Genomic DNA, 23,562 nt, shown 5'->3' on the forward strand with positions numbered 1-23,562 from the left:
CTAGAAAGGAAAAGCACCTGCCTGATTTCTCAAGTCCCTCAGCCCCAGGAGACCCACAGCTCTGGAAGGGGGTGGCGGGCAAAGGGTGGGGGGGATAGCACTGGCCTGGGAAGTTGGGAAACTGCCTAACCTGCCACGTGGCCCTGGAGTGATCACCTCCTTTCTCTGGGCCTCAGTTTCCCCAGCCATAAAAGAAAGGAAATGAGGCCCAATGTCTGCCTGGTGCTAAATCTCCAAGTGACCTGTCCCCAGAGTGGGGGGTGGGGGAGGACCCTCTCTCTGCCCCACACTCCTCTGCCTAGTCCCAGAGCCCCAGACCCCACACCCCCTTCTGGCTTCCCAGCCTGCGCCCCGCCCCCCAGCCCCCCCCAACCCCCCCGCACACCCCAGCAGAGTCCCTGGGCAGCACAGTAAAGACGACTGGTTTCGGTATCAGTGTGTAAACTTTAAGGAGAACGTGTCTTTGTTTTCCTGTCCGTTGTTGTCGGGTGGTGGCTGTTCACAGTCAGGTGGTGGTCAGGTGTGTGCATGGGTGCGTGCGTGCGGGTGTGCGTGTGCGTCCGCTCCTCGGCCGCCGCCCCCCGGCGCCGCCCCCTCCCCCTGCCCGGCCGCCGGGCCCTTCCCCGGGGCGGGGGGCGGGGGGGTGCCCCCAGCCCTCCCCCGCTCTGGCCTCACCGGGAAGGAGAGGGTCACAGCTTCTGCTGGGCCGAGACCCCCTTCCAGTAATCGAGGATGTCGTGCAGGTCCTCGTCCTTGGCGAACTGGACCTTCTTGCGCAGGGCGTGGCCGGCAGCCATGTACACCTCCTCCCGGTGGTGCTTCTTGTAGGGCCGGAAGCGCTCCCAGATCTTGTGCGTGCTCTCGGATGAGTACTCAGGGCTGGACGAGTAACCTGAGTAGTAGTGTCTGGGCGAGAGCTGCGAGTAGGTGGAGTCCCGCTTGGAGCGGGTCAGCGGCTTGAGGAGGGACGCGCGCTGGCTCAGGCTGTCGGCGCCGTCCTCGTAGTACAGGGCGGGGAAGCTGTGCCGGTGCTCGCTGCAGTGGTAGGCGGGCTGCACCTCCAGGTGGTGCACGCCGCCGCCGCCGCCGCCGCCCGCCGGCACCAGCGGCAGCCGGTCCAGCGGGCTGTTGAGGGGGCTGCCCTTCTCGATGTACTTGGAGTCGCCCTTGGCCAGCCCCGCGGCAGCCGGGTGGTCGGACACGTCCAGGCTGAAGACCTTGGCGCTCTTGATGGAGCCGCTGGACGACACGCTGCAGGTCTTGCGGGCCACGGCGGCGTCGGCGCTCAGCTGGCGCTGGAGGGGGTGGTGGGAGCTCTCCTTGTAGGGGGGTGAGAGGAAGCTGGGGCGCTCCAGCGCCCCCGGGGCGGCGGCTGAGGAGGCGGCGGCGGCTGCGGGGAGGGACTGGCACTCGAAGGCCAGCTCGGGGTCCCCGCCGCCGCCACCCCCCCCAAGGAAGGAGGCCGAGTCCAGCTTGAGGGCATCGATGCAATTGTTAATGATCTGGTTGACCTTGTCCACCTCCTTGGCAATGGTGGAGATCTCAGCGGCCGAGCCCTGGCCGTTCTCCAGGTCCGGGAGGTCATCCTCCGGCCGGGCCAGGCCATCCCCGCCCGCGCCCGTGCGCACCTCGATATAGTTGCCCTTGGTGGCCACCTTGGGTGTGTCCAGCCCGGCCTCCAGCCCCTTGGAGGTGGGCAGCTTCTCCCCGATCATGGAGGGGATGGAGGACATGCAGGACACGGGCAGCACGGGGGGTTCGCCCAGCTTCTGGGCAGCGTGGACCACAGAGCCGGCATCCACGTCCGCCCCATAGCGCATCTCCAGAATGGTTTTCTTGACCTTGACGGACTTCTGCTTCTCCTCCTGCACGCGCCGCTTACGCAAGCAGTAGTAGACCGCGCCCAGCACGACAACCATGCCGAAGAGGCAGCCCAGGATGGTCATGATGTAGTGGGTGGTGGTGGAGGTGCTGGGCGCCAGGTCGCCAGGGACGGGGTCCCGCGTGGTGAAGGTCAGGCAGGTGTGGTTGAAGCGGCGGCTGTTGCGCAGCGAGGTCACACAGAAGGTGTACTCGGTGTGCGCCCGCAGCTTGTCCAGTGTGACGATCTCCTTCTTGTTCTTGAGCGTCATGACGTCGGAGAAGTAGCTGTTGTTGTACTGGACCAGGACGTACATCTTGCTGTAGGGGTGCGGGATGATGACCACCAGGGTGGCCGAGGTGAAGGTGACGTGGTGCAGCTTGATGGCGGGCCCCGCCGACGCATCCGTGGTGGACGAGGCCGGCGGCTCCACCGAGAGGATCTCGTCGGGGTTGAAGCCCGAGTTCTCGTCGGGCTCCCGCTGGGCGTCGGTGGAGTAGGGCGTGGGGTGGCTGGCGGGCCGGGCGGGCAGCGAGCCATTGCGGCACTTGGCCTGGAGCACGGTGATGGCGTTGAGGCTGTGGTAGGGCCGGGGCACCAGCAGCGGGTAGCCGGCGAACTCGCGCGGGGACTCGCACTGCAGGCGGTCGTAGTTCTTGGTGACGTTGTTGAAGACCACCAGCCAGGCCAGGAAGCCGAAGAGGTCGCACTCACAGTTGAAGGGGTTGCCGGCCAGCTCGCACACCATGAGGCTGGCCAGGCTGGCGAAGGTGGCGCCATCCAGGCGGCTGAGGCGGTTGGAGGACAGGTCGATGCTGATGAGGCTCGGGCACTCGGAGAAGGCGGCGGGCGTCACCACCTCGATGAGGTTGTGCTGCACGAAGAGGAACTGCAGGCGGCCCATGCCGCGCAGCATGCCCTCGGTCAGGTTGCTGAGCTTGTTGTAGCCCAGCTGCAGCACCTGCAGGCTCGACTGGCCCAGGAAGGCGCCATCCTCGATGTAAGAGATCTCGTTCTTGGTGAGGTTGAGGTCGGTGAGGTTCCCGAAGCGGTTGAGCGAGGAGTAGAGCACAGCCTTGAGCTTGTTCTCGTTGAGCCGCAGGTCGTGCACAGTGCTGTTGATGTGCTGCGGGATGGTCTCGTAGGGCGGCTGGTTCTGGCTGCAGATGGCCAGCCACACGTACCCCTTGTCGCCCTCGATGAGCCAGCAGTCGGCGCGCACAGCACCGGGCCGGCACACACACAGCAGGGCGGCGGCGCACAGCCCCAGGCGCAGCATGGCGCCGGCCACGGCCCCCCCCCGCCCGGGGAAGGCCGGGCTTCAGAGGGGCAGGGGGGCCGGGGCGTGGGGGGACCTAGCAGCAGGAGGCTGGGGCTGGCGGCACAGTCCTCCCTGGGGCCGCCACCATCTTGGGGGCGACCCCCAGCACAGGGGCCCCAGGAGAAGCAGACACGGCCAGTGCCAACTGCGGGGGGTGGGGGAGGTCCTCCGGGGCGCTAGCGGCAGGCGTGGGCCACCGGGACCGGGACACACACCGGAACACACCCCCACTGCCTGTTTCTGGGAAGGTGCACAGGCTCTCCGAGACTCGACTTCCTCTCCCTCCTCCTCCTCCTCCTCTTCCTCCTCCTCCGGTTCTGGGCTCAGAACTTCAGACGATTCCCACGATTCCCACGGGAGGCTGCAGAGCGAAGCTCCGAGGAGGGAGCGCGAGAGATGGGGCAGGAAGGAAGAGACCCATCTGTCACCTGGCTCCTGAAAGGCAGCACCGAGAGGGGATGACAGATCAGTGAAAGCTCAGAGCAGCCCCACTAAAGCTCCAGCTCGGGCCCCTGTCCCCTCACTACCCCCTCCCACTGGGGGTCCTGGTGCCAGCAGCACGCTGGGGTCCCTGTTACGTAAAAGAAGGGAGGGTGGTGGGTGGCGAGAGGGGGGGGCCAAGAGGTCGGGAAGGAAGGAGACGGAAGAAACAAGGAGTAGGGGCAGGGGGACAGAATCTGAGGACGGTGGGCAGAGATGGGAGACTGGACAGTGACAGGTCGGGTGCGCGTGCGTGTGTGCACACAACACACACACACACACACACACACACACACACACACACACTCCCCAGCACTCCTGTCCACACTCGTCCACCTGCCGGCACAAAGACCCACATGCCCTCCCATGAGCCGGAACACCGCAGCGTGCCCACGGACAGTCTTCTGTTGGACAAATGGGCCCGTATACACATGACCATGTAGCAAGGCAGGCACCTTCCAATCCAGGAAAAGAATTAAGAAGCCCAGTAAGATGCCTCCTCCCCTCCATGCCCAAAGATAAATAATTCATTTGTTGTGTAACCGCTCTTGTTCCAAAAATAATTCCCTTGTCTCAGCTTCCATGGGGGAGGGGGAGCAAAGCAGCAAGGCTGTGAGCCCCCCCAAGCCGGGGGTCTCCCGCAGGGGGAGGTCATGGGGAGAACTCCTTCTACAAGCGAGAGCAGAGCCACGGGAGAGAGGGCGAGTCTGGGAAGCCAGACACATGCCCCAATATCACTTCCCCAAAGTGTTTTCCATTAGAGGGCCTCGATCCTGTAGTCCAGGCCTCAGGCAGGCGGAAAAGCTGGCGGCATCCCAAAGAGTGTCGCCAAAGCCCCGCATCCCCTCTGTGGCTGGAGAGTCAGAGGTCCAGAGGGGGGCAGGGACTTGCCCCTAGTCACACAGCACAGCCTGGGCCAGGATCAAGGCTCCCAGGCACCAGGAGTCAGGAGGCCTGGAGCCCCTTCCATGCAGCCCAATTAGCCAGAGGGAGCGAAGCATCTCTGCGTGTGCTGTCATATGGTAAGTGGGGACCAGGTCCCTGCCCAGCCGTCTGATGGGGAAGAAGTATGGTGAGCCACACTGCCCACGCCCGAGATGGAGAAGAGCAGTGTTGGTGGCACAGGGCTCACAGCCAGCACACCCTCACCTTCCAGGTGGGGACTGAGCCCCGGACCAGGGGATACTTGCCCCAATCACCCAGCAAGCCAGGCAGCAAGCTCCAGCGCCCACGCAAGGCTCTCTCGACTTGCAGGAAGAGCCCAGTGCGCCCTCCCCTCGCCCAGGGCAGTGGTCAGGGGTATGAAGACTGGGCCAGAGAAATCCACCCTTGGACAAAGAAAGCCGGAGACTGTTCACAAGAGCCACCTCTACCTCATGCTCCTCCTCCTGGGAAACTCCAGGAGAGAGAGTGCGTTGAGATGGGGGAAAAAAAAAAAAAAAAAAAAAAAGAACCGTATTAAACCTTTGCTGTTAAAGCAAAAGCAATTTACAGCCCTGAGCCCCAGAGGGCTGAACAGAGGAAAGGGAAGCAGGGAGGGAAACAGCCCCAAAGAAGTCCAGGCAGCAGTTTCTGTTGAGGAGGTGGCAGGTGAACAGGGCATTCGATGACCTCTCGGAGTAAAGGCGGACACAGCGACAGAAGCTGTGATGATCAGGACCTCTTAGGTGAGGCAGACTCACACCTCCCAGTCCCCTGCAGGGCTGGTCTGGGCTGAGGGGTGGGACAGGGGTTGAGGGGGTGGGGGGAACGATGAGGGGGGCACAAAGCAGGCAGGGACGCTCCCATCTGGCATGGCTGCTGGCTCCTTAGGGCCTCAGTTTCCTCCCCTGCCACAGGCCACAAGGTTGTACTGGAGGAGGCTGAGTGGCCAAGCTCTCCCTGTCAGAGAGCCCCCTGTCTGCACCCCACCCCTCCGGCTGGGAACGTCTGGGGACCACATTTGTATGCAGGTACACGTGCAGGTGCGTGCTGGCTCAGAACGCCAGCACAGGGGTGTGCAAGCAGACGCATTCAAGTAGACGGATGTGCAGGCGGCAGTGTGTGCACACACGCGCCCAAGCAAGCACCCAGGACACGTGCACACGTAGCCCCCAACGGGAGTGTTCTTGGGTGAAGGTGAACTCACTTGTGTGTGGAGTGTGGGAAGGGGTGCGTGTAGGGGCATCTTGGGGACATGGGCAAATACCTGCTTATGCGTCAACATGTTTCAGCACATGTGTTCCACACGTAGATGTATGTGCGTACATGTGCAACTTCAGCCATACAGAGCGCCCCCCCACCGCCATTCCCCACCCATCATCTTCAGATCTGAGCTGTTCAAGCCAGCACCCCCAGCCAGGCTCAGGGGGTGCAGGGCAAAGCTGACCTGGAAATGGCCTCTGGAAATCCAAGGCCATGCTGAGGGGATGTAAAGAGGCGGGGCGGGGGGGGGGGTTGGTGGCAGGGAGGGGACTAGGAGAAGGGTTCCAGGCTTAGGGACCGGGGCTACTCCTATCTCGCCTCTTCCCTCCCCAGTCTAGGGGAGACAGAAGCCCCCACCCAGCTACTCTGAGCTCTGTGCAGCTGAGCCCTCAAGGTGACCCTGCCCGTTGCCCTCTCTCCTGCTCCTCTTGGTCTCCAGGATGTGGCCTGGGCCAGGGCCCGGGCCCAGCCCCCCTCACCCTCCCACCCCTCCCATGACTCAGACCAAAGGGGAGGAGGCTCCCCATCACCCCTTCCCGTGTGTGCGTCAGCCACTTGGTCCCGGTCCCTGGGCTGCCTGCCCACCACCCCTCGAGGCCTGAGAGCAGCACTTGGCCTCCCGCCCGGCTGCACACCCACTCAAGGTGTGGGGGAGGGCTGCTGGCTCCCACCTGGGGCTGGGGGCCCGCATGGTCCTGGTGATCCCCCAGCACACATGCTAGCAGGAGGAGCAGGGCCCTACCCCCCACTCCTGGGGCGGGCGGGGGGAGATGGCAGAGGGAAAGGAAGGAGTGAGGGAGCTGCAAACAGGAGGCCAACACTGAGCGGGACAGGAAAGCAAAATATGGAGACAGCCAAGCCGGGAAAGACAGAGGATGGAGATGAATGGAGAGTGAGCATCTGAGACCGGAACCGATCCGCAGAGAAGCTCAGGGAGATGATGGAGGGCACGGAGCCTGCTGCCCACCCAGCTGGGCCGAAATGCAGCGGGTGACCAGCTCGGAGGGAGAGGCAAGCAGCCGGAAGCAGAGACCTTTGCTGTCCTCGCCAGGGGTGTTAAGCCTGGGGAGCCCTGGCCCAGCCCTCCCTCCCCGACCCACGCACTGGGCCTGCACCACCCCCGCCCGGGGGCACACAGGTGTGGCAGGAACAAGGGACCTCTGGCCGGAGCAGGGGCAGTCCCCCCTCTCTACTGCCAGCACAGAAAAGGAACGTGGCAAAGTTGGGGGTGCAGCAGACCACAGCAGGGATCTTGGGGTGGGCCCCCAGTCTAGCTGGGGCTACCGATGTCTCCTGTCATGGGGACACCCTTGGATGGTGAGGAGGAAGGAGGGTCAGCAAGCCCTGCCAGGTCTGAGGGGCACAGCTCAGGTGGGTCTCAGTCCAGAGCCACAAAATGTGAGTCACTCTCAACAAATTCCACCCCCACCCCGTCTCTGGGCCTCAGCAACCCTCCCCAGAAGCCACTGGTTGATCCAGCTGTCTTCTGCGCCCTTCTCCTCCAGGTGCCACGAGGCTCGGGGCGCCTCCGTGGAATCCGAAGCCAAGAGCTTCAGAGCTGGAAGGACGAGGGGCCCTTGCTCAACCCAGTCCCAGCCTTTCCCAGAGGGGAAGCGGACGCCAGGACCCGGGAAGGGTCACATGCCGCTGGTGGCAGGTCAGGCTCCGGCCCAGGGTGGCAATGGCGGATCTCGATCTGCCAACCTCGCATGCCTTCTGGGAGCTTACTGCCCCCCTCAGCTAACCCGGGACACTGCTCAGATGCAGAGCATATTGTCTGGCACAGGGTGAGATCTGCGGCTGAGCGGGGTGGGCCGGAGATGGGGGAGCCATGGTCAGCAGGGAAGGCGAGACACAGGCTGGCCAGCTCTGAACCTGTTTCTCCACCTGCAGGGCATGGTGAGTGCCACCTAGCTATCTCCCAGGGCTCCCCTGACACCCAGGCCGTGGTGGAGACCAAATATACCGTACAGGGCAGGAGGCTCCCGTGGAGACACTGGTGGAGGGGACGTTGGTGGGAGCTGGGGAACAGGTGGGGGAAGGGGTGCGGTCCATGTTCCCACTTCCCAGGAGCAGGGACGTGAGGGTTGACTGGGAAATCTCATTTGCAGCAGCTGATAAGCCCTGGCCTGGGCTCTTCCCTGGGCCAGGTTGGCCAAGGTCCCCTGAGGTGCCATTGTCACTGTCTGGGTCAATGCCATTATCCAGGATTAGAGGACTGAGGACTCCTGGGACCCAGCCAGCACTCATGGGGCAGGCAGCCACCTCACCTCTGTCTGCTGAAAGACAGCACCAGGCCAGGGGTCCCAGAGATGGGCTACTACCCCTCTGCCCTCTGGGACAAAGCCTGCCACCTCTGGGGGCTGGACACTGAATCTTGTCGCTGCCTCCACCTCACCAGGGTTCCCCGGGGCAGGCCACTCTGGGCCTCAGTTCCTCGTCTGTAAAATGGGATAATTATACCCTTCACCACGGAACTACCGTTTGGTAGGTAAACCATTTGGATTTCAGGTAAAATGAGCCCCAGCTGCAGGGCAGAGAGTAAGAAGTACAGATGCTGAAGGCAAAGGATCCTGGGATTGAATGCTGAGCTGTGCGACATACGGCACATTAATTAACCTCTCTGGGCTTCTGTCTCCTCTCCTGTAAGATGGTCATAACTATCTCTTTGACCTACATTGTACAGTCCTTGAATCTTATAGCAATCCTGCATGACTGGTGCTATTAGCTTCCTTTTACAGATGAGAAAACTGAGGCTCTCTCTTCCCCAGCTTCCTCTAAAGAGCTGGGCCCATGGCAAGGACTGGACATACAGGGGCTGCCCAGGGGCTTTCCTACCCCTTGTGTAGGCACCTTCCTCCCTATCAGGAAAGTGTCCACAAGCTGAGAGAAACTTCAATTTCTCCATCATTATGAAGTACTTATTCCAGGCCAGCTATGCTCCTCAAACCCCCCAGGCACATTCCTACCTCAGGGCCTTTGCACATGCTATTCTCACTGCCTAGAATGTTCCTCCAATGGTCTGCACAGGCCACTACTCCGCTTCATTCAGGTCTCTACTCAACTGCTCCCCTTAAGCCCACCTTCCCTGACACCAAATCTGAGATAACTCACTGGTCACTCAAACCTGGCTTTGGTCCCTTCAGGGCACTCAACAATACCAGACATCATTTAGTTCTTTATTATCAGCCGCCCTCCCCACTCCCACCCCCATCATGAAATCAAAGCAGGCTTTATTTTGTTCACAACTATAATTAACCTCCATGCCTGGAACAAGGTCAGACATGCAGCAGGTGCTCAGAACACAATGTGTGGAATGAGCGCTCTGGGCTAGGGATGGGGACGGAGGGCAGAGGGAGATCCTGGGGTCCCTGACTCCACTGAGTCAGGATGTTACATATCGGAGGGAGGGACCCCACTGATGGGGTGCTCATCGGGTACAGGAAATGCACTGAGCCTTCCTGTTAGCCTCATGACTCCCCTTATGCTTCTCATTTATAGATGAGGAAACAGGCTCAGAGAGGGGCAGTGATCTGCCTAAGACCACACAGCGGGGAACCTGGGCCTGCCTGAGCTCTTAGAACTACCAGACTTTCTGGAATTCCTGCAGAGGTAACATTGCCCAACTTGCATACCCCTCGTGACAGGGATCTCAGTGCCCATCTTGAGGCTATTTATACCCTTCCTGAACAGCTCTGATTGTTATAAATTTCTTCTAATATTACAGAGCCCACTCTGACTCCTTGTACCTCTGTTCATTGGTGCAAGTGCTCTCTGGAGCCACTGAGAATGAGGCCAATAGCCACCCCCCCTTAAAGGGCCCACCAAAATTTCTCATCGGTTACCTCACTCCCCTACAATCGCTTCTCCAGGCTACACAGCCTCACGTCCTCTACTCCTCTTCCTCCGCCATGGTTTCAAGTCCCCAGCTCTTTGGTCCAGCTGCCCCAGGTCATGCTTGCTGTCAAGGTCCCCCCTAAAATGTGTCACCTGGAGCCCAGCAACCTGCCAACATGGTCTGAGCCACTATGGGCACCAGGGCCCTCTGCCTCCCTTGCTCTGGCACCACACTTCTGTTAGAGCAACGGGAGTGTGCATACCAGCGTTGTGTCCTCACCTCGTCCTAGATGTCAGCCAAACCCCCAGGCCCCTTCACACATCCCGCCAGAGAGCCCCAGTGCCCTGCCCGTCCTCAGGCAGCGCTGGACAGTAGGAGTCTGGGCTGCGCCCGAGGTGCCCGGCTCCGTCCACCCCTGTTCAATCGTGTCCCGTTAGGCTCAGCCTGCGGGCAGGTGCTCCGCATCTTGGGGGAGCTGCTTCTGCCCCGTGATACCTCTGGCACCCACTCCCGGCTCTGTGCCATCCAGGGCTGGGCGGGCAGACCACGGCTGCCTCCGTATCTGTGTCATGGGGGGCACGGGGAGCAGGCTGGCTGCTCACCCCTGGGGACCAGCTGCACGCTCACCCGCATTCCTGACTCACCGGCACGTATTCACCGCACACCTACTAGGGGCCTGGCACCGAAGCAGACACATGCCCTGCCTTCACCGAGCTTCCAGCTTACCTAGAAGGGCTTAATGAGAACGCCACAACACTATACGGGCAGCAAGGACTGAGAGCTACCGGGGCGGGCGGGGCGGGGGGGGGGCGTTTAATTGGGTTTGTACGGCCTCAACATTACAAGTACTGGCCTCCAAGCCCAGTACCCTGGGCCAGGGAGGGGGCTCAGGCTCACATGCAGGGTTCTCGGCTGTCACAACACACTGCCCGCTTGCTCACCGTGTGACCGTGGCCAGGTCAGCACCTTACCCCCTGGGCCTCAGTTTCCTCGTCTGTGCAGGGGGAGAATAGCTGTGCACTGGTGTCTCTCTGGTTTAGCAGGACCCCCCACCCAAAGCCCTCTGTAAACTGCCCACTGAGTCATCGCCCATGAACCCAACTGCTCCCGGGGCTGTCGCATCCGTCATTAGCACCTGCGCCATGTCCAGGCCTCGGCGGAAGGAGATAAGCAGGAAGATGGAAAGGTTTTTACCAAAAGGCTTTGGTCTTGAAAAACTACCCAGCAGCTGACCAGAGAGACCCGACACCGGTGCTGAGGAGAGCTCTTCACAGATGGTCCAGCTTACACGGCCCACTCTTTGGCACCCACTTCCCAGTCCCGAGCAGCCCAGCACCCACCCCACCCACCTCCAGGCACTGGGGGAGCATGTGATGCTCCTGCCCAAAGCCAAGGGTGACCTGTATTATAAAAGTTCGCCTCCTAGTCCCACCCCAAGGGTTATCTCTGGCTTTCCCAAAATCCTCCAGGCTATTCAGAGGACTGCCTTCCCCAGCTGACCCCTGCCTCCTCGAACTGATCCCTGCCCTCCCCTGACATACCCACCTGCGCCCTGCCCCCACCTGACCCATCCCCCAACCTGACCCCTGACCCCCTCCCTTGGTCCCTGCCTCCCTGTCTGACCTCTGCACCTGGTCCCCACCTCCCCCACCTGACCCCTGCCTCCCCCACCTGGCCCCTGACCCCCCACCTGGCCCCTGACCCCCCCACCAGGTCCCTGACCCCCCACCTGGCCCCTGACCCCCCCACCTAGTCCCTGACCCCCCCACCTGGCCCCTGACCCCCCCCACCTAGTCCCTGACCCCCCCACCTGGTCCCTGCTGGCCTCTTGGCCTTGGCTCCAGCAAACCCCAGGCCCCGCTCAGCTGCAACCCCGGGTGCTACTCACCAGTCTCCACTGGACCCGCTCTTTCACCAGTGCCTGCACACGCGCGGCTGCCTCTGCCTGCATGGCCTCCATTCATTCATTCAATAAACATTTATGGAGCACCTACTATGTACCAGGCACCGGCTAGGCCTGCCCTCCCAGCTCTGCCTCCTCGGCCTGCTCCTCCTCCAGGGCCCCAAGGGGTGAACATTCCCTGCCTTCCAACACCCTCAGGGCGCGGTCCCAGGGCGGGGTGACACATCAGGAGCCCACTGGAAGAAGGGGAGTCTCCTGTGGCACTGAGTGCGGCCCGCTGGGAGGCAGCCTGGCGGGGGAGGGATGGGCAGCCTGGGGCAAGGCGGAAACAGAGTCCTGGCTCCTTCCCCGGCTGGGCCTAAGCACCTCTCATGTTAGCTCACTTATCCTCGGCACAACCTTAGAAGCCAGTACCGTTATCATTCCCACTTTACAGAGGAGGAAACAGAGGTCTCACGACTCCTACACAGTGGCTTTGACCCTCCATGGCACCAGGCTCTGGGTCAAGAGATGCTGTGGGATCCTGTTTCATCTGGACAGTGCTTTAAAAACACTTTTTGAAATTAGTTGCCAATAGTGAAAACTCGGGGCTACTTCATTTCAAAAATCCCCATTTCTGGAATCCACGGAACAACCTAGAAGGCCTGGTTGCCTGGGATCTGCATCCCTGCAAGGACAGACCAAATGCCCACCCTTCCTCCCTGCCTCTCTAGCTGAGGTTGCCCGCTGACCCTGGAGCACTGGAGATTATGAGACCAGCCACAGAAGGAACCTCAGCGTGGGAACAGTTAGAATCCCAGCCTTGGGGTGGGGGGATCCCAGAGCCTCCTGGTCTGGGGCCCGAGAGTGCCTTTGTCCCTGCCTCCCTCTGACCCCTGTCCTCCCTGTTCTGTGGCTCTGAGTTTTCCAGCTCTGGGACACTCTAACAGCATGGGTCTGTCATCTTGGTGTGCCTCTGATAAAGAGTCTGGGGCTCAAGAGTTCTCTACCTACCTATAATCCCTTGGTCCTAAAAGTCTACTTAGTCTTGGTCTCCGTGAGTCCCCAGTCCTAGAGGACTTGAAGTGCCCTGACCCAACAGCAAACCCCCCACTTAGCTCCAAGCAGGCCCACTGGGGTGGGGACCCCAAACCAGGGGAGCACCCATATAATCTCCCAGATGTGCTTGTCATCCTAGGGGACCAGCTCTCCAATGATGCTGCCTGGGTTCCTGGCTCAGGTTTGGGGTTCCTGTTGAGGTTTGACGTTTATTCGCTCCAAACACAATTCCTACCCCATAAAACACTGCCAGGCAAGGCTGCTGTGGACAGACACCAGGAGGCCCGAGGCCTCGGCTGCAGAAGCCACATCCTGGGGACAGCTTTAAGATCACCCCCAGAGTAGGGCCTGCAGCAAAGGGCTCTGGAGTTTCTGGAATGGCCCCTTGCTCCCACCCCTCTCCCCACCCCGACTTCGAGTTCCCCTCACTCTGCTCACCTGGGACTGCTGCCCACCCGCCGACTGCCTGTCGCAGACCCCAGCACCCAGGGCCTGTAGCCAGCCAGGGGCGCAGCCCCTCCCAACTGTGAGGCGGGCAGAGGCAAGGGGTCCCTCTCCTGGCCCTGGGACTAGCTTCTCTGAAGCGGGTGGGGGAGCACCCAGGGGCCTGCAGCTGTGGCATCGGAGAACAAGGATGCTCTGTCCATGCTGGAAAAGCCCCGGAAATGCCGGGGGGGCACCCCATGACTGCTGGCTGTGCAGAAACCATGGCCCAGGGCGCGTGGCCACCAAGCCACCCTCCAACGGCATGGGTCTGTCATCTTGGGGGTCTCTGATGATGAGGCTGAGCCTCAAGAGTCCTATACCTTGCTACAATTCCTTGGTCCTGAAACTCAAGGGCAAGCCACGGAGAACAGTGCCCCCTCATGTTCTCCTGGAAGGGCGGGCCACATTCAGCTCGGATCCAGGCTCTGCCACAGAACCCACAGCATGCCCTCTGAGTCTCAGTCTCCTCCTCTGTAAAATGAGACTAGAAGGGCACTACCTCAGAGGGTGGTGAGAGAACAGCTACGGAGCAGAGTCTGGCCCATAGTAAGTGCTCAATAAAGTCAGCTGCCGTTGGTATGGTTATGGTGGCCTGGCTGGGGGGTGGGGGGTGGGGGAGGAGACACAGTGCCCAGCACACAGCGGGTCCTCACCACCCACTGCCCTACCGATGGCGGCCAGGAAGGGAGGAGGCCTGGCCCCCCAACAGTGTCTTCCTCTCAGTCTCAAGGGCAACACACCCCTCTTTGCCTGCCCGTCCCCCCCCCTCACAGGCCCAGCCCCCCAAAGGCCTGCACCCACCCCCGCCTTCTGCCTGCTCCCCAGCCTCGGTTTCTCTCCCATTGCCTAAGCACAATGGCTGTTATAATTAACGGATTATCTCAGTGGGACAGCTGTGGTCCTTTGAAAATTGGGTTGAATAACAAGATCCTGGCGTATGGTAATTTCTTTTCATCTCCTGCTCCTGCTTTCTCTCTCCCTCACTTCAGCCTTGTTATGCATGCAAATGCTCTTCCCTTCTCCTCCTTCCCAGACACCTTCCTCCTCGGGATGGCATGGCCAGGGGACCGACTAGGTTCTGCTTGCTGGTCAAAGACTTGTGGGAACTGACCCTCCTGGGCCCCTCCCGTGGGCCTGGCACTGAGCAAAGGGCCTGACACATGTGACTTCTGCCCTCCCTCTCCGGGGCAGGGCAACCCAAAGTCCCTACACCTCACTTCTCCTACCTCCCGTGCCCTCCCCCTTGGGCTCCTCTGCAGTGGCCTCCCCTGGGGTCCAGGTCCTGGCCCTCGGCAGCCCCCCAAGCCTGCTCCCCGCCCCCACCCAGCATCTCGGCCCCTCCCAAGGCTTCTGTTATCCCTTAGGTGCTGACCAGGCCCAACCACCCCCAACCCAATGCCCACCCACTCCCCACTCCTGCTCCTGCCCTGAGCCAGCCAGAAGCCCGCAGCGGCCCAGCCCCTGCACACCTGGAAGGCCAGGTGCACTGGCTGCCTCCGCCTCCTTCCTGGCCCAAAATGAATTTCTCAATCAGCATCCTCACTGGTCTGTCTCCAATCTCATGGCCTCCTTCAACCCATCCTCCACCCGGCAAGAGGACGAGCCTCCTGAAGGATAAATCTGAGTGTGGCACTCCCCTCCTCAAAAGTCTTCACTGGGTCCCTACTGATCTGGTAAGATTCCAACAGCAGACCTCGGAAGCCAGCCCCTGGGGTCCTGCGGAGCCGGTTCCTGCTCTCCTCTCGTGCCCTCCTGCCTCCTCAGCCAAGTAAACCAGTCGGGTTAGGGTCCCTCCTGTGGGGTCCGCAGCCTCCAGGGTTTTCTCCATTACCACCAGAATCGGAACTATTCTTTTGACTCCTGGACTGAGTTTTCTGAGGGAAGGCCAGATTCGCCATTAAAGCCCAGCACCGGGCACCCAGTAGGTGTTCAATAAATATCTATTAATGACTGAATGAAGGAGGCCTGCTCTCTCCCTTTATAGATAAGGACACCGAGGCTCAGAGTAATTAACGACTTGCTCAAGATCACACCGTTTGTGCAAGACGAAAAGCAGGATTTGAACCCAGGTCTGGACTCCAATGCCAGTCTTTTCCACTTCCTGGAGAGGGCTGGAGGGGTCACTTTCTGCACGGATCTCAGGGAAACTGAATCTCCCTCCAGCCTCAGCTGGACGATAGGAGATGGGGCTCCCTGCTCAGGCTGTCACTTCCTTGAGTTTGACTTTCAACTAGCCCCAGGACTCCCAGGGCCTCAGCCTGCTCATCTGTAAAGTGGGAAGGAACCCTGCCTCACCCCCATCTCAGAGGGTGGCTGCAGGGGGCAGAAACTCTGGTCTTGGAGAATGCCCATCCTGCTAATAACATCTGGGGGTCTTCCCGCCCTCACGTCAAACCCGACTATGTTGCCCCTGGCGGGCACTTCTCAGAGCTTGGGGGGTGGGGGTCCTAGGATGGGAGATGTCACATGGGACAGAGAAATTCCTCAGGGAGAGCCCATGAGAGAAATGCAGGGGGCTTGGGGGATCAGATCAGGACACTGGGCGAGAAGCTTCCCTCTCTCAGCCTCATCTGTGAATTGGGCCCATGAATGCCCACTTCATAGGGTTGCAAAGGGGACTAACATGCAAAGTGCCCAGCACGGTGCGGACGCTGCCGTGGCCACAAGGTTCTATGGAAACGTGATCGTGAAGTGTACCCCTGGGGGACAGGAGAGGAGAAGGGGCAGGACAAAGCAGGACCATTTGCTCCTGACTCTCCACCCTCAACAGCCCACAGAATAGAGCTCACACCCCAACATGTCGCCCTTGGGCCCCTCCCCCACCCAGCTCATACCCCATGACATCCCTTCAGAACCTGGGCAGCTGTGGGGATGCCCATCTACATGTCCTCTGGGCCTTTGCTCATGCTGTTCCTGAGCCTGGGGTGCCATTCCCACCCTTCCCCACCCCTTGTAGCCCAGACCTCATGCCTCTTCCACCCAAAAGCCTTCAGATTTCCTCTGTGCAGGGAGAGTAGTGATCTCCCTGCCCTGCCCCCATCCCTTGATTCCATCCCATGGAATCCTGGAAGGATCCTAGAGATTGTCTCACCCCACCTCACCTCTCCCCCCCCCCCGCTTTACAGACAAGGGACTATAAACTGAGGCACAGACAAGGGACAGCAGCTCTCCAGGGATGCACTTGAACCCAGGTATCTCTGCAGCTTCCAGCCCTGCATGCGGCCTCTCTCCTGGTGCCGAGCCGTTCAGCCCTTGCCAGTCTTCTCCGAGCCCCGCCCCCCCAGCCCAGAGCTACCTGAGGACGGGACCCCATCTTTCTCTCTGCTCCCCCACCCCAGTGCCCAGCCTAAGGCCTGGCGCATAGTAGGCACTCAGTAAATGTCTGTTGAATTGAATTGCGCTCAGGGCGGCCAGTCGTCTCTGCTCTGTAAGAAAAGCATAGAGTTAGTGGAGCTGCCCCCCGTGGCAACGGGGGTGGGAACCAAGCTGGTGGGGTGAGGAGTCCAGCCTGCCCCGAGGACCCCACGGGCCCTGAGAAGCAGAGGGGGGCTGGGAAGCTAGAACATTCGGGCTTAGAGGAGTCCAAATTGTGCCCCAATAGGCAGCACGGCCCTGACAAAATCAGGCCACCCCGGGGCCTCAGTGGCTTCAGCTGTCCAACGGAGAGGACACTCCAGTCCCCTACAGGTTCTGAGGACCGTGTGGGACGAGGAACAGAAGAGACGGGAGGAGCATAAACACTGACTCCCAGCTCACAAGCATCGAGTGCTCTGTGCCTGACACGCAAAGCTGGGTGAGACTTAAGCCCAATTCTACAGATGGGGAGACTGAGGCTCAGAGGGGGGTGCCTTGCCCGAGGCCACGCGGCCCATGCCCTGGGGCCCATGCTGTATACACCGTCTCCCTGCAGAGCTGGAGGGCAGTGGGGTAGAACCAGCCCCAGACAAAGACTTCGAACCCACCAAAGGGGGGCCCGAGCCCAGGCCCTGGCTGACAAAGATTCTCCAGGCAAAAGGCCCAGCATGATCCCCAGGGCCACGAAGGGAAAGATGAGAAGCCACGTTCTCCCCCTTCCATGGGGGCGAGCTCTGATTCCACAGCCCCCAGGGGACTCAAAGCCGTCCTCAGATGCAAAGGCCTCTTTTGCAGGCCCCAGTGTTAATATAGATCAGCAGAGACTATAAATACCCAGCCAGGCCCGGCACAGCAGAGGGCACCGGGAGCAGCCCAGCGGGAGCTCTAACCCCAGTCCTGCCCCACAGCCCTGCCCCCGACCCTTGGACCTCAGTTTCCTCCTCTTGTCAACACAGGCTACATGGTGACCAGGACAGCTCGGGTTCTTTACCCAACAGCCTACATTACTGTGGCCCAGCCAGGCCGGTTGGGGGAGTGGGGGGGGCTTTCAGGGCCCAGACCGGAGACGTGGGAAGGAAAAGAGGAGGCCACAAGACAGCCTCCCCCTGGGCACACCTTGGACGGCCTGGCCTAGAGCCCAGGCGCGGCAGGGCAGGGGCCTAGACTGCAGCCACCCATTCACTCACTCCCTCGTTCACTCCACCTGCCACCCTGCGAGTACCTCCCCCTAGGAGCTGAGGACCCATAGCCAAGACACAGCCTTGGGTGAGAGGCCTAGCGGGGAAGCCCGCAAGATAAATGAGCACGTCTCCCCCGCCCCCGCCCCCGCCCCCGCCTGCGTAGCCGCCATCCTCTGGCTCCCATGCCCCATCTCGGCTTGCATCACGGGACACCGGTTTCACACCTGCCTTCTGCCTGGGCCATGACCTTGTCAAGGACAGGGACAGGGAGGGCGGTCTCACTCACCCTGCAAACCCAGGGTCTAGTAGGGCACCCGGGAGGCTCTCCGTAAATGTTCACAGGCTCAAAGGATGAATAAGGTGCCATGGGGGCATAAAAAGTGTACCCACGCGCAAGGCTGTGATGTGGGCCCAGGGGAGGTGGAAGGCGGGGGGGGGGGGCGCTCACTGCGTCCAGCACAATTGTGTGCCAGGCCCGCACACTTAATACACAACAGCCACGCTGTGATGCCCACTAGAAGGATCAAGAGACGGAGGCAGAGAGAGGCTCTGGAGTGTGCCCGAGGACACAAAGCTACAAAGTGGCCCAGCACCCATAGCCCCCCAATATGAGACGGGGCTGGTGCAGGCAGACTCCCAGGACAGCTGTTCCAAACAATAAGAGACGTCGTTTGCAGGGCCTGAGACTCCCCAGAGGCAAAGGGTCAGTGTCCCATTTTCTCAGCAATGCCTCGAAACAGCCCCAAGAGGCAGACAGACCCTCACAAGCCAGGCAGAGACACTAAAGCTCTGAGAGGTGGTGCGGGACCCCCGGCCCCAGGCCCAACAAATAGTCGGAAGGCCCGTGGGACCCTGCACCTGTTCCGAGATTCATGGTCAAGGGCTGGAGGACCTGGGCCCAGGCCTGACTCTGCACCTGCTGACTGGTGACCTGGGCAGTGACCAGCCCTCTCTGAACCTCAGCTTCCCCGGGACACATCTCCTCTGCCCCACGCCACTGCTGCGTGGAGCCAAGGGGCAGACGTATGAGAGACAGACCCCCCCTTACAAACTATAAAGTGCTGTCCATATTCAAGGGAATTTAACTGTTACTTTTATTCTTCCCTTGGCCTTTCTCAGGCATCTCTGCCTTCCTTTCTAAAAAGGCTACGCGAGTTTTTATCAGATGTTTGCACAGTGCCTGCCCCTATGCTCAGGGCCTAGGGACCAGGTACTATTTTTATGTCCCTTCTGCAGGTGAGGAAATTGACGCTCAGAGAGGTTAAGTGACTTACTCAAGATGACACAGTCAAACATGAGTGCACTTAGCCATGACACGGTACATCTGCCCGTGAGCATCTATAAATTCAGCCTTTGTGGCTGCTCGAGTCCTCCCTGGTGCATGAATGACCACCTGTTCCCCAGTTTATCTGACTTCCCAGATGTATGCAATATTCATATTTCCATCAGCAGCTCACGCACTCCTCTCCAAAGCCTTGGGAACCCCATTAATCATTCAGACACACCTGCATATTCATTAACTTCCGAATTAATACAGGGCCCCTTATTACTTCGGGCTTGCTGCCTGCATTAAAGACACTTCGACTTCATTCATTATTAAACTCCCCTGATAAATGATCACATCCCTCCTTCACAGAGTGGGGAGGGGCCCGGGCCCCCAAGCCAGCAGGTCTGCTCCCAGTACCAGCTGCTGTGTGACCTTGAGCCTGGCCCTCACCCTCTCTGGGCCGCCTGCATGGCTGCCTGGTAAAAACCAGGCAAAGGACAGTCTCTAAGCACCACCCAGGCTCATCAAAGTTGGCCCCATCCCATCCTTCCGCAGACTCTTCTGTCACTTCCCCGCACTTCTGTGCCTCTCTCGGGCTCCCATGACTCACGTAACTCTCTGGTCTCCACGAAACAGGAGCCTGTCCGCACTATGGTTTTCCTGGTCCTCCCCCACCAGTGGCCTCCCCTCCCACCTGGGCCTGGGCCTATGCTCGTAGCCGGTGGGCTTTAGGTCCAGGCACTGCCCAACATCTCAAGCATATGGTCTGCCCCTGCACTGAGCTGGCTTGGCAGGCCATGACGTGTCCCAGATCCGAAAGGCCGTGCCCCAGGCCTCGTGCTACACCCTGCATCATCCCACCCATCTTAAAACAATCTCCACTTTACAGATGGGAACACTGAGGCCGGTGGGGCCAAGGCCAGCTCTCTGGGGAATGTTGGTGCCAGCTATAAACCTGGCTCTCTCTCACTTGGAGTCCGGAGCTCCTCACCATCGCACCGCCACCTGAAGGCGGGATGCTCGGCGACCACTCGCGCCGGCTCCATCCTCCCCTGACTGGTGCCTCCACCTGCCGATCCCTGCCTCACCGAGCAGTGGGCAACACAGACCGGACCCCCCATTCCCAGGCAGGTGCCCAGATCTACCTCCATTACGCCTGGCGCTGAGCAGAGCCCCGAGAATGAAGCAGTGAGGATGCTGCCTGCTGGCTCTGACCTGCCTTCCGCCTCCACGCCAGGGGCGCCTCTGGGTACGGCTGCCTCCTACAAGCCCCGGGCCTGAGGCTTCGCTCCCTGACCCGCCGGCTGTGAACTGTGGGCCTGTTACCAAACTTCTCGGCGCTCAGTCCCATCATCTGAATCACATCTGACTCTGGCCTCTGCTTTGTCCATCCCTCACTTCCGATCCATCCGACAAGCTGTCCAGGCCACACACCTGTACATCTCTTATTCAGACAGCAACAGCTGCCTCCCAGGGTCTCCAGCGTCCCCTGCGTTCCTCGCCTCCCCTCTGCTCAGCTGCCAGAGAGCCTCTTGAAATGCCAACTATCGTGGACCCACGGAGAGACCCTCTCTTAAAACACTTCCAGAAGCTTCCAGGGTTCCCAGGCTGAAGCTATAAATCCTCCTGAAGGTCAAAGCAGCCATGAGGCTGGGCCGGGCTTTCCTCCAGCATTCCTCCAAGGCAGCTCTCCCCTCCCCCATAGGAACTCTCCCCATCCTAGACTGTGGCAGGTGTCAGTTCCCCCCCACCCCCTCCCCCCGGCACCACAGTGTGTTCTCCGCTGGGGCTCCAGCCCTGCCACACGCAGCACAGTAATCCTGTGGTCTGAACGAACACCTCGGTGAAGACAGCAAACCCACAGGGCTGTGGTCAATGCCAACAGGGAGCCTGGTAGACCACAAAGACCTCACCACTCTTGGTCTGTGTGCACACACAACCCCCCCACCCAACACACACCTAACAGGATGAGAGGATTAAGCTCATCAGACCCCTTTCTTGAATGAGGAAAACGAGGCTCAGAAAGACAAAGTGGCCTCCCAGGTCACTGCCAGTAAGTGGCGCTCAAGCCGGGCTGCCTGTGTCTGAGCACTAACTACAGGCCAGACCCGAATGAGCCTTTTACAGGAATGAACTCAGTCAACCCTCTGCCCAGCCCTGTGAGACGGGCCCTGTTAATTATACCCATTTGAGAGATGAGAAACCTGAGGCCCAGAGTGGTGAAGCCGGTTGCCCAAGGGCACACAGCTAAGAAGGGGAAGAGCCTGAGGCAAAGTTGTGGCCATGCAGCCATTCTGCCCCTCAATCTGGGACACGTCATGGCCTGCCAAGCCAGCTCAGTGCAGGGGCAGACCATATGCTTGAGATGTTGGGCAGTGCCTGGACCTAAAGCCCACCAGCTTGGCTCCAATCCTCCCAGGCCCAGAGGCGCGCGGGGTGGGAGGCGTCCCCTTTGCTGGCTCCATCTCCATCCCAGCTCCCTGGCGGCAAGGACTTGAGCCAGGCCCTCCCTGTCGGGACCCAATTTCTTCATCTGGGAAGGGGGCGGACGAGACACACAGAGCAGAAGCATGTTATCCATGCACCTGTGGGCCTAGAGCACCCCAGGCCCTGGGCTGGCAAACTGGGCTCCCTTCTGCAGGGGTGGGGTACCCAGGGTGGGATGGGGCAGGGCGTTCATTCAGGGTTCGGGGACAAGCGGGGTGCAAGGCCCTGCCCCTCGTCACCAAGCATACTGCAGATCCAACAGGCAGCCCAAAGAGAGGCCAAGGCTGCGGCTTGCTGCTCCCCAGACGCCGAGGCTGATTATTAACTGGGAGGGCTTGGCACCTCGGAGGACCTGCTGCCCCCCCCCAAGGAGGCTGGGGATCCCCGCAGGGGGCTGCACTCTGCCAACTAGACATTCTACATCTACTCAGCGCCTACTGTTTGCCTGGCCTGGAATTCCTGGCACATATGGTGAAGAAACAAAGATGAGCAAGGAACTCACGGACCAGCAGGGGACTCAGGCAAACAGAGATCTGACACACACGCACACTGGAGATTACTGCTGTCTAAGGAAACCCTCCTCCCAATTATTTTGTAAAATAAATAACCAGCCTCTAATTTCTCATAGAAAAAACCTGAATTTTCACAGACTGGGGCTGTAAAAGGAGGTAACAGCCCTGGTCTTCTGGATGCCTTCTTGCCACACCCGCAGCGTGAGCCCGGAGGGTGGGACCAGGGCCCCCGTCCTGCTCTGTCTCCGCCCCCAACCCAGGAGCCGGCACACAGAAGGTGCTCAGTTAATTCTGCCCAAGTGAATTCCATGAGCGCACTTGGATCCAGGCGCAAAGCCACTGTGTGTGGGGACCCCCCCCCCCAGTGAAACTTGCTCCTTCCACTTTGTGATCTTCTGGGGGACTTCACAGAAGGTCAAAGCTGGCAGCTTCCCTAGCACGTCCAGGCCCCCGCCGTGGGACACATGGGGAGACTGAGGCCTCTCCTTCCGGGGGTGCCCTCCTGCCCCAGCCCCAGAAAGGAGACTGCTCCTCCAGGCTCTGTCCCCGATCTACCCACAGCTGCCCTCTCCTCCCACGTGCCCTCAGATGCCCCAGACTGGCCGGGCCAGGTCAGCTTCTGGAACAAGCCCACGCCTGCCCACGTGTCTCCTCCTGGTCAAGGTCACCACCACCCACCTGCTTGCTCAGGCCACAGACCCCGGCATTATCCTCAACTGCCCCCTCCCTCCCTTCCCCGGTAGATGATCTGCCACTTCTGTCCTCAAAATGTCCCACGTTTGTCCTTCGCTCCCCACCTCACCAGGACGGGCCACCATCATCACCGCCCAGCCACCCGCCGTGGCCTTCTCGAGCCTCCACACAGCAGCCCGAAAGAGTCTTCCAGAGGGCAATGCTGACGCTGCCTCTCCTGCTCACAATCTTTCTAGGACTCCCTGAAGGCCCGGGGTTAGAGGCCAAGCTCCTTGCTGCCGTGAGGAGCTTCTGTGAGGTGGGCTGTACGTTCCCCACCTCCTGCTCCAGACTTGGCCCTCCTCATGTTCCCCACCCACCCCACCCCACCCTGGCACAGGCACCCCCCTTCTCCCTGCACTCGCCCCCACACTGTGAACCCCTACCGTCTCCAGCTCTGGCATTGCCTCCTCCAGGAAGCCTGCCCTGATCCCTAGGTCTGACTTCACCATTCCACAGAAACCCCGTGCTCACCAGCGCCAAGCGGCATCCCCCTAAACAGTCACCGTCTCCCTTCCAGAGCCAAGACAGCACCATGTCCCCTCTGTGTCCCCACTGCCAGCAGGGAGACTGGCACAGAGGAGGTGCCTGGGGTGTGGGGGCTGAAAAAGCAAAAGACCAGCACGGCGCCCCCCAGAGGTGCGCCATTCCCAGCTGGTCTCTGTCCCCATCCCTGAGGTGTGCTCATTATTACTTACTGGTGACAAGACGGCCTCCCAGCTCCTTACCACTCTTGTTATGACCATTAGGGCCTCTACCAACCCTGCGGCTCCCGTGTCTACCCCGGCCCCAGGCCACTCAAGGCAGCGTGGTCCAGCAGGGGCAGAGGCAGGGGCAGAGAAGCAGGGAAAGAAGCCCTCCAGGGGCCTGACAGAACTGACTTTATGGGGCACGTGGGGCCCGCGTTAACAGATGAGA

At 60.5% G+C, this 23,562-nt stretch overlaps 1 protein-coding gene across 1 annotated transcript; it reads right to left on the reverse strand.

Annotated features, from left to right (window-relative positions):
- Nucleotides 1–676: 676 nt before the first annotated feature.
- Nucleotides 677–3,140, reverse strand: ELFN2 (extracellular leucine rich repeat and fibronectin type III domain containing 2). Its single transcript, XM_028115605.2, has one exon. The coding sequence runs from the start codon at nt 3,138–3,140 to the stop codon at nt 690–692; it is 2,451 nt and encodes an 816-aa protein (XP_027971406.1). The 3' UTR covers nt 677–689.
- Nucleotides 3,141–23,562: the final 20,422 nt, after the last annotated feature.

The sequence above is a fragment of the Eumetopias jubatus genome, unplaced genomic scaffold (assembly GCF_037043125.1).
Source record: "Eumetopias jubatus isolate StellerSeaLion01/CBP00866 unplaced genomic scaffold, mEumJub1_p1.0 scaffold_8, whole genome shotgun sequence".
NCBI lineage: Eukaryota > Metazoa > Chordata > Mammalia > Carnivora > Otariidae > Eumetopias > Eumetopias jubatus.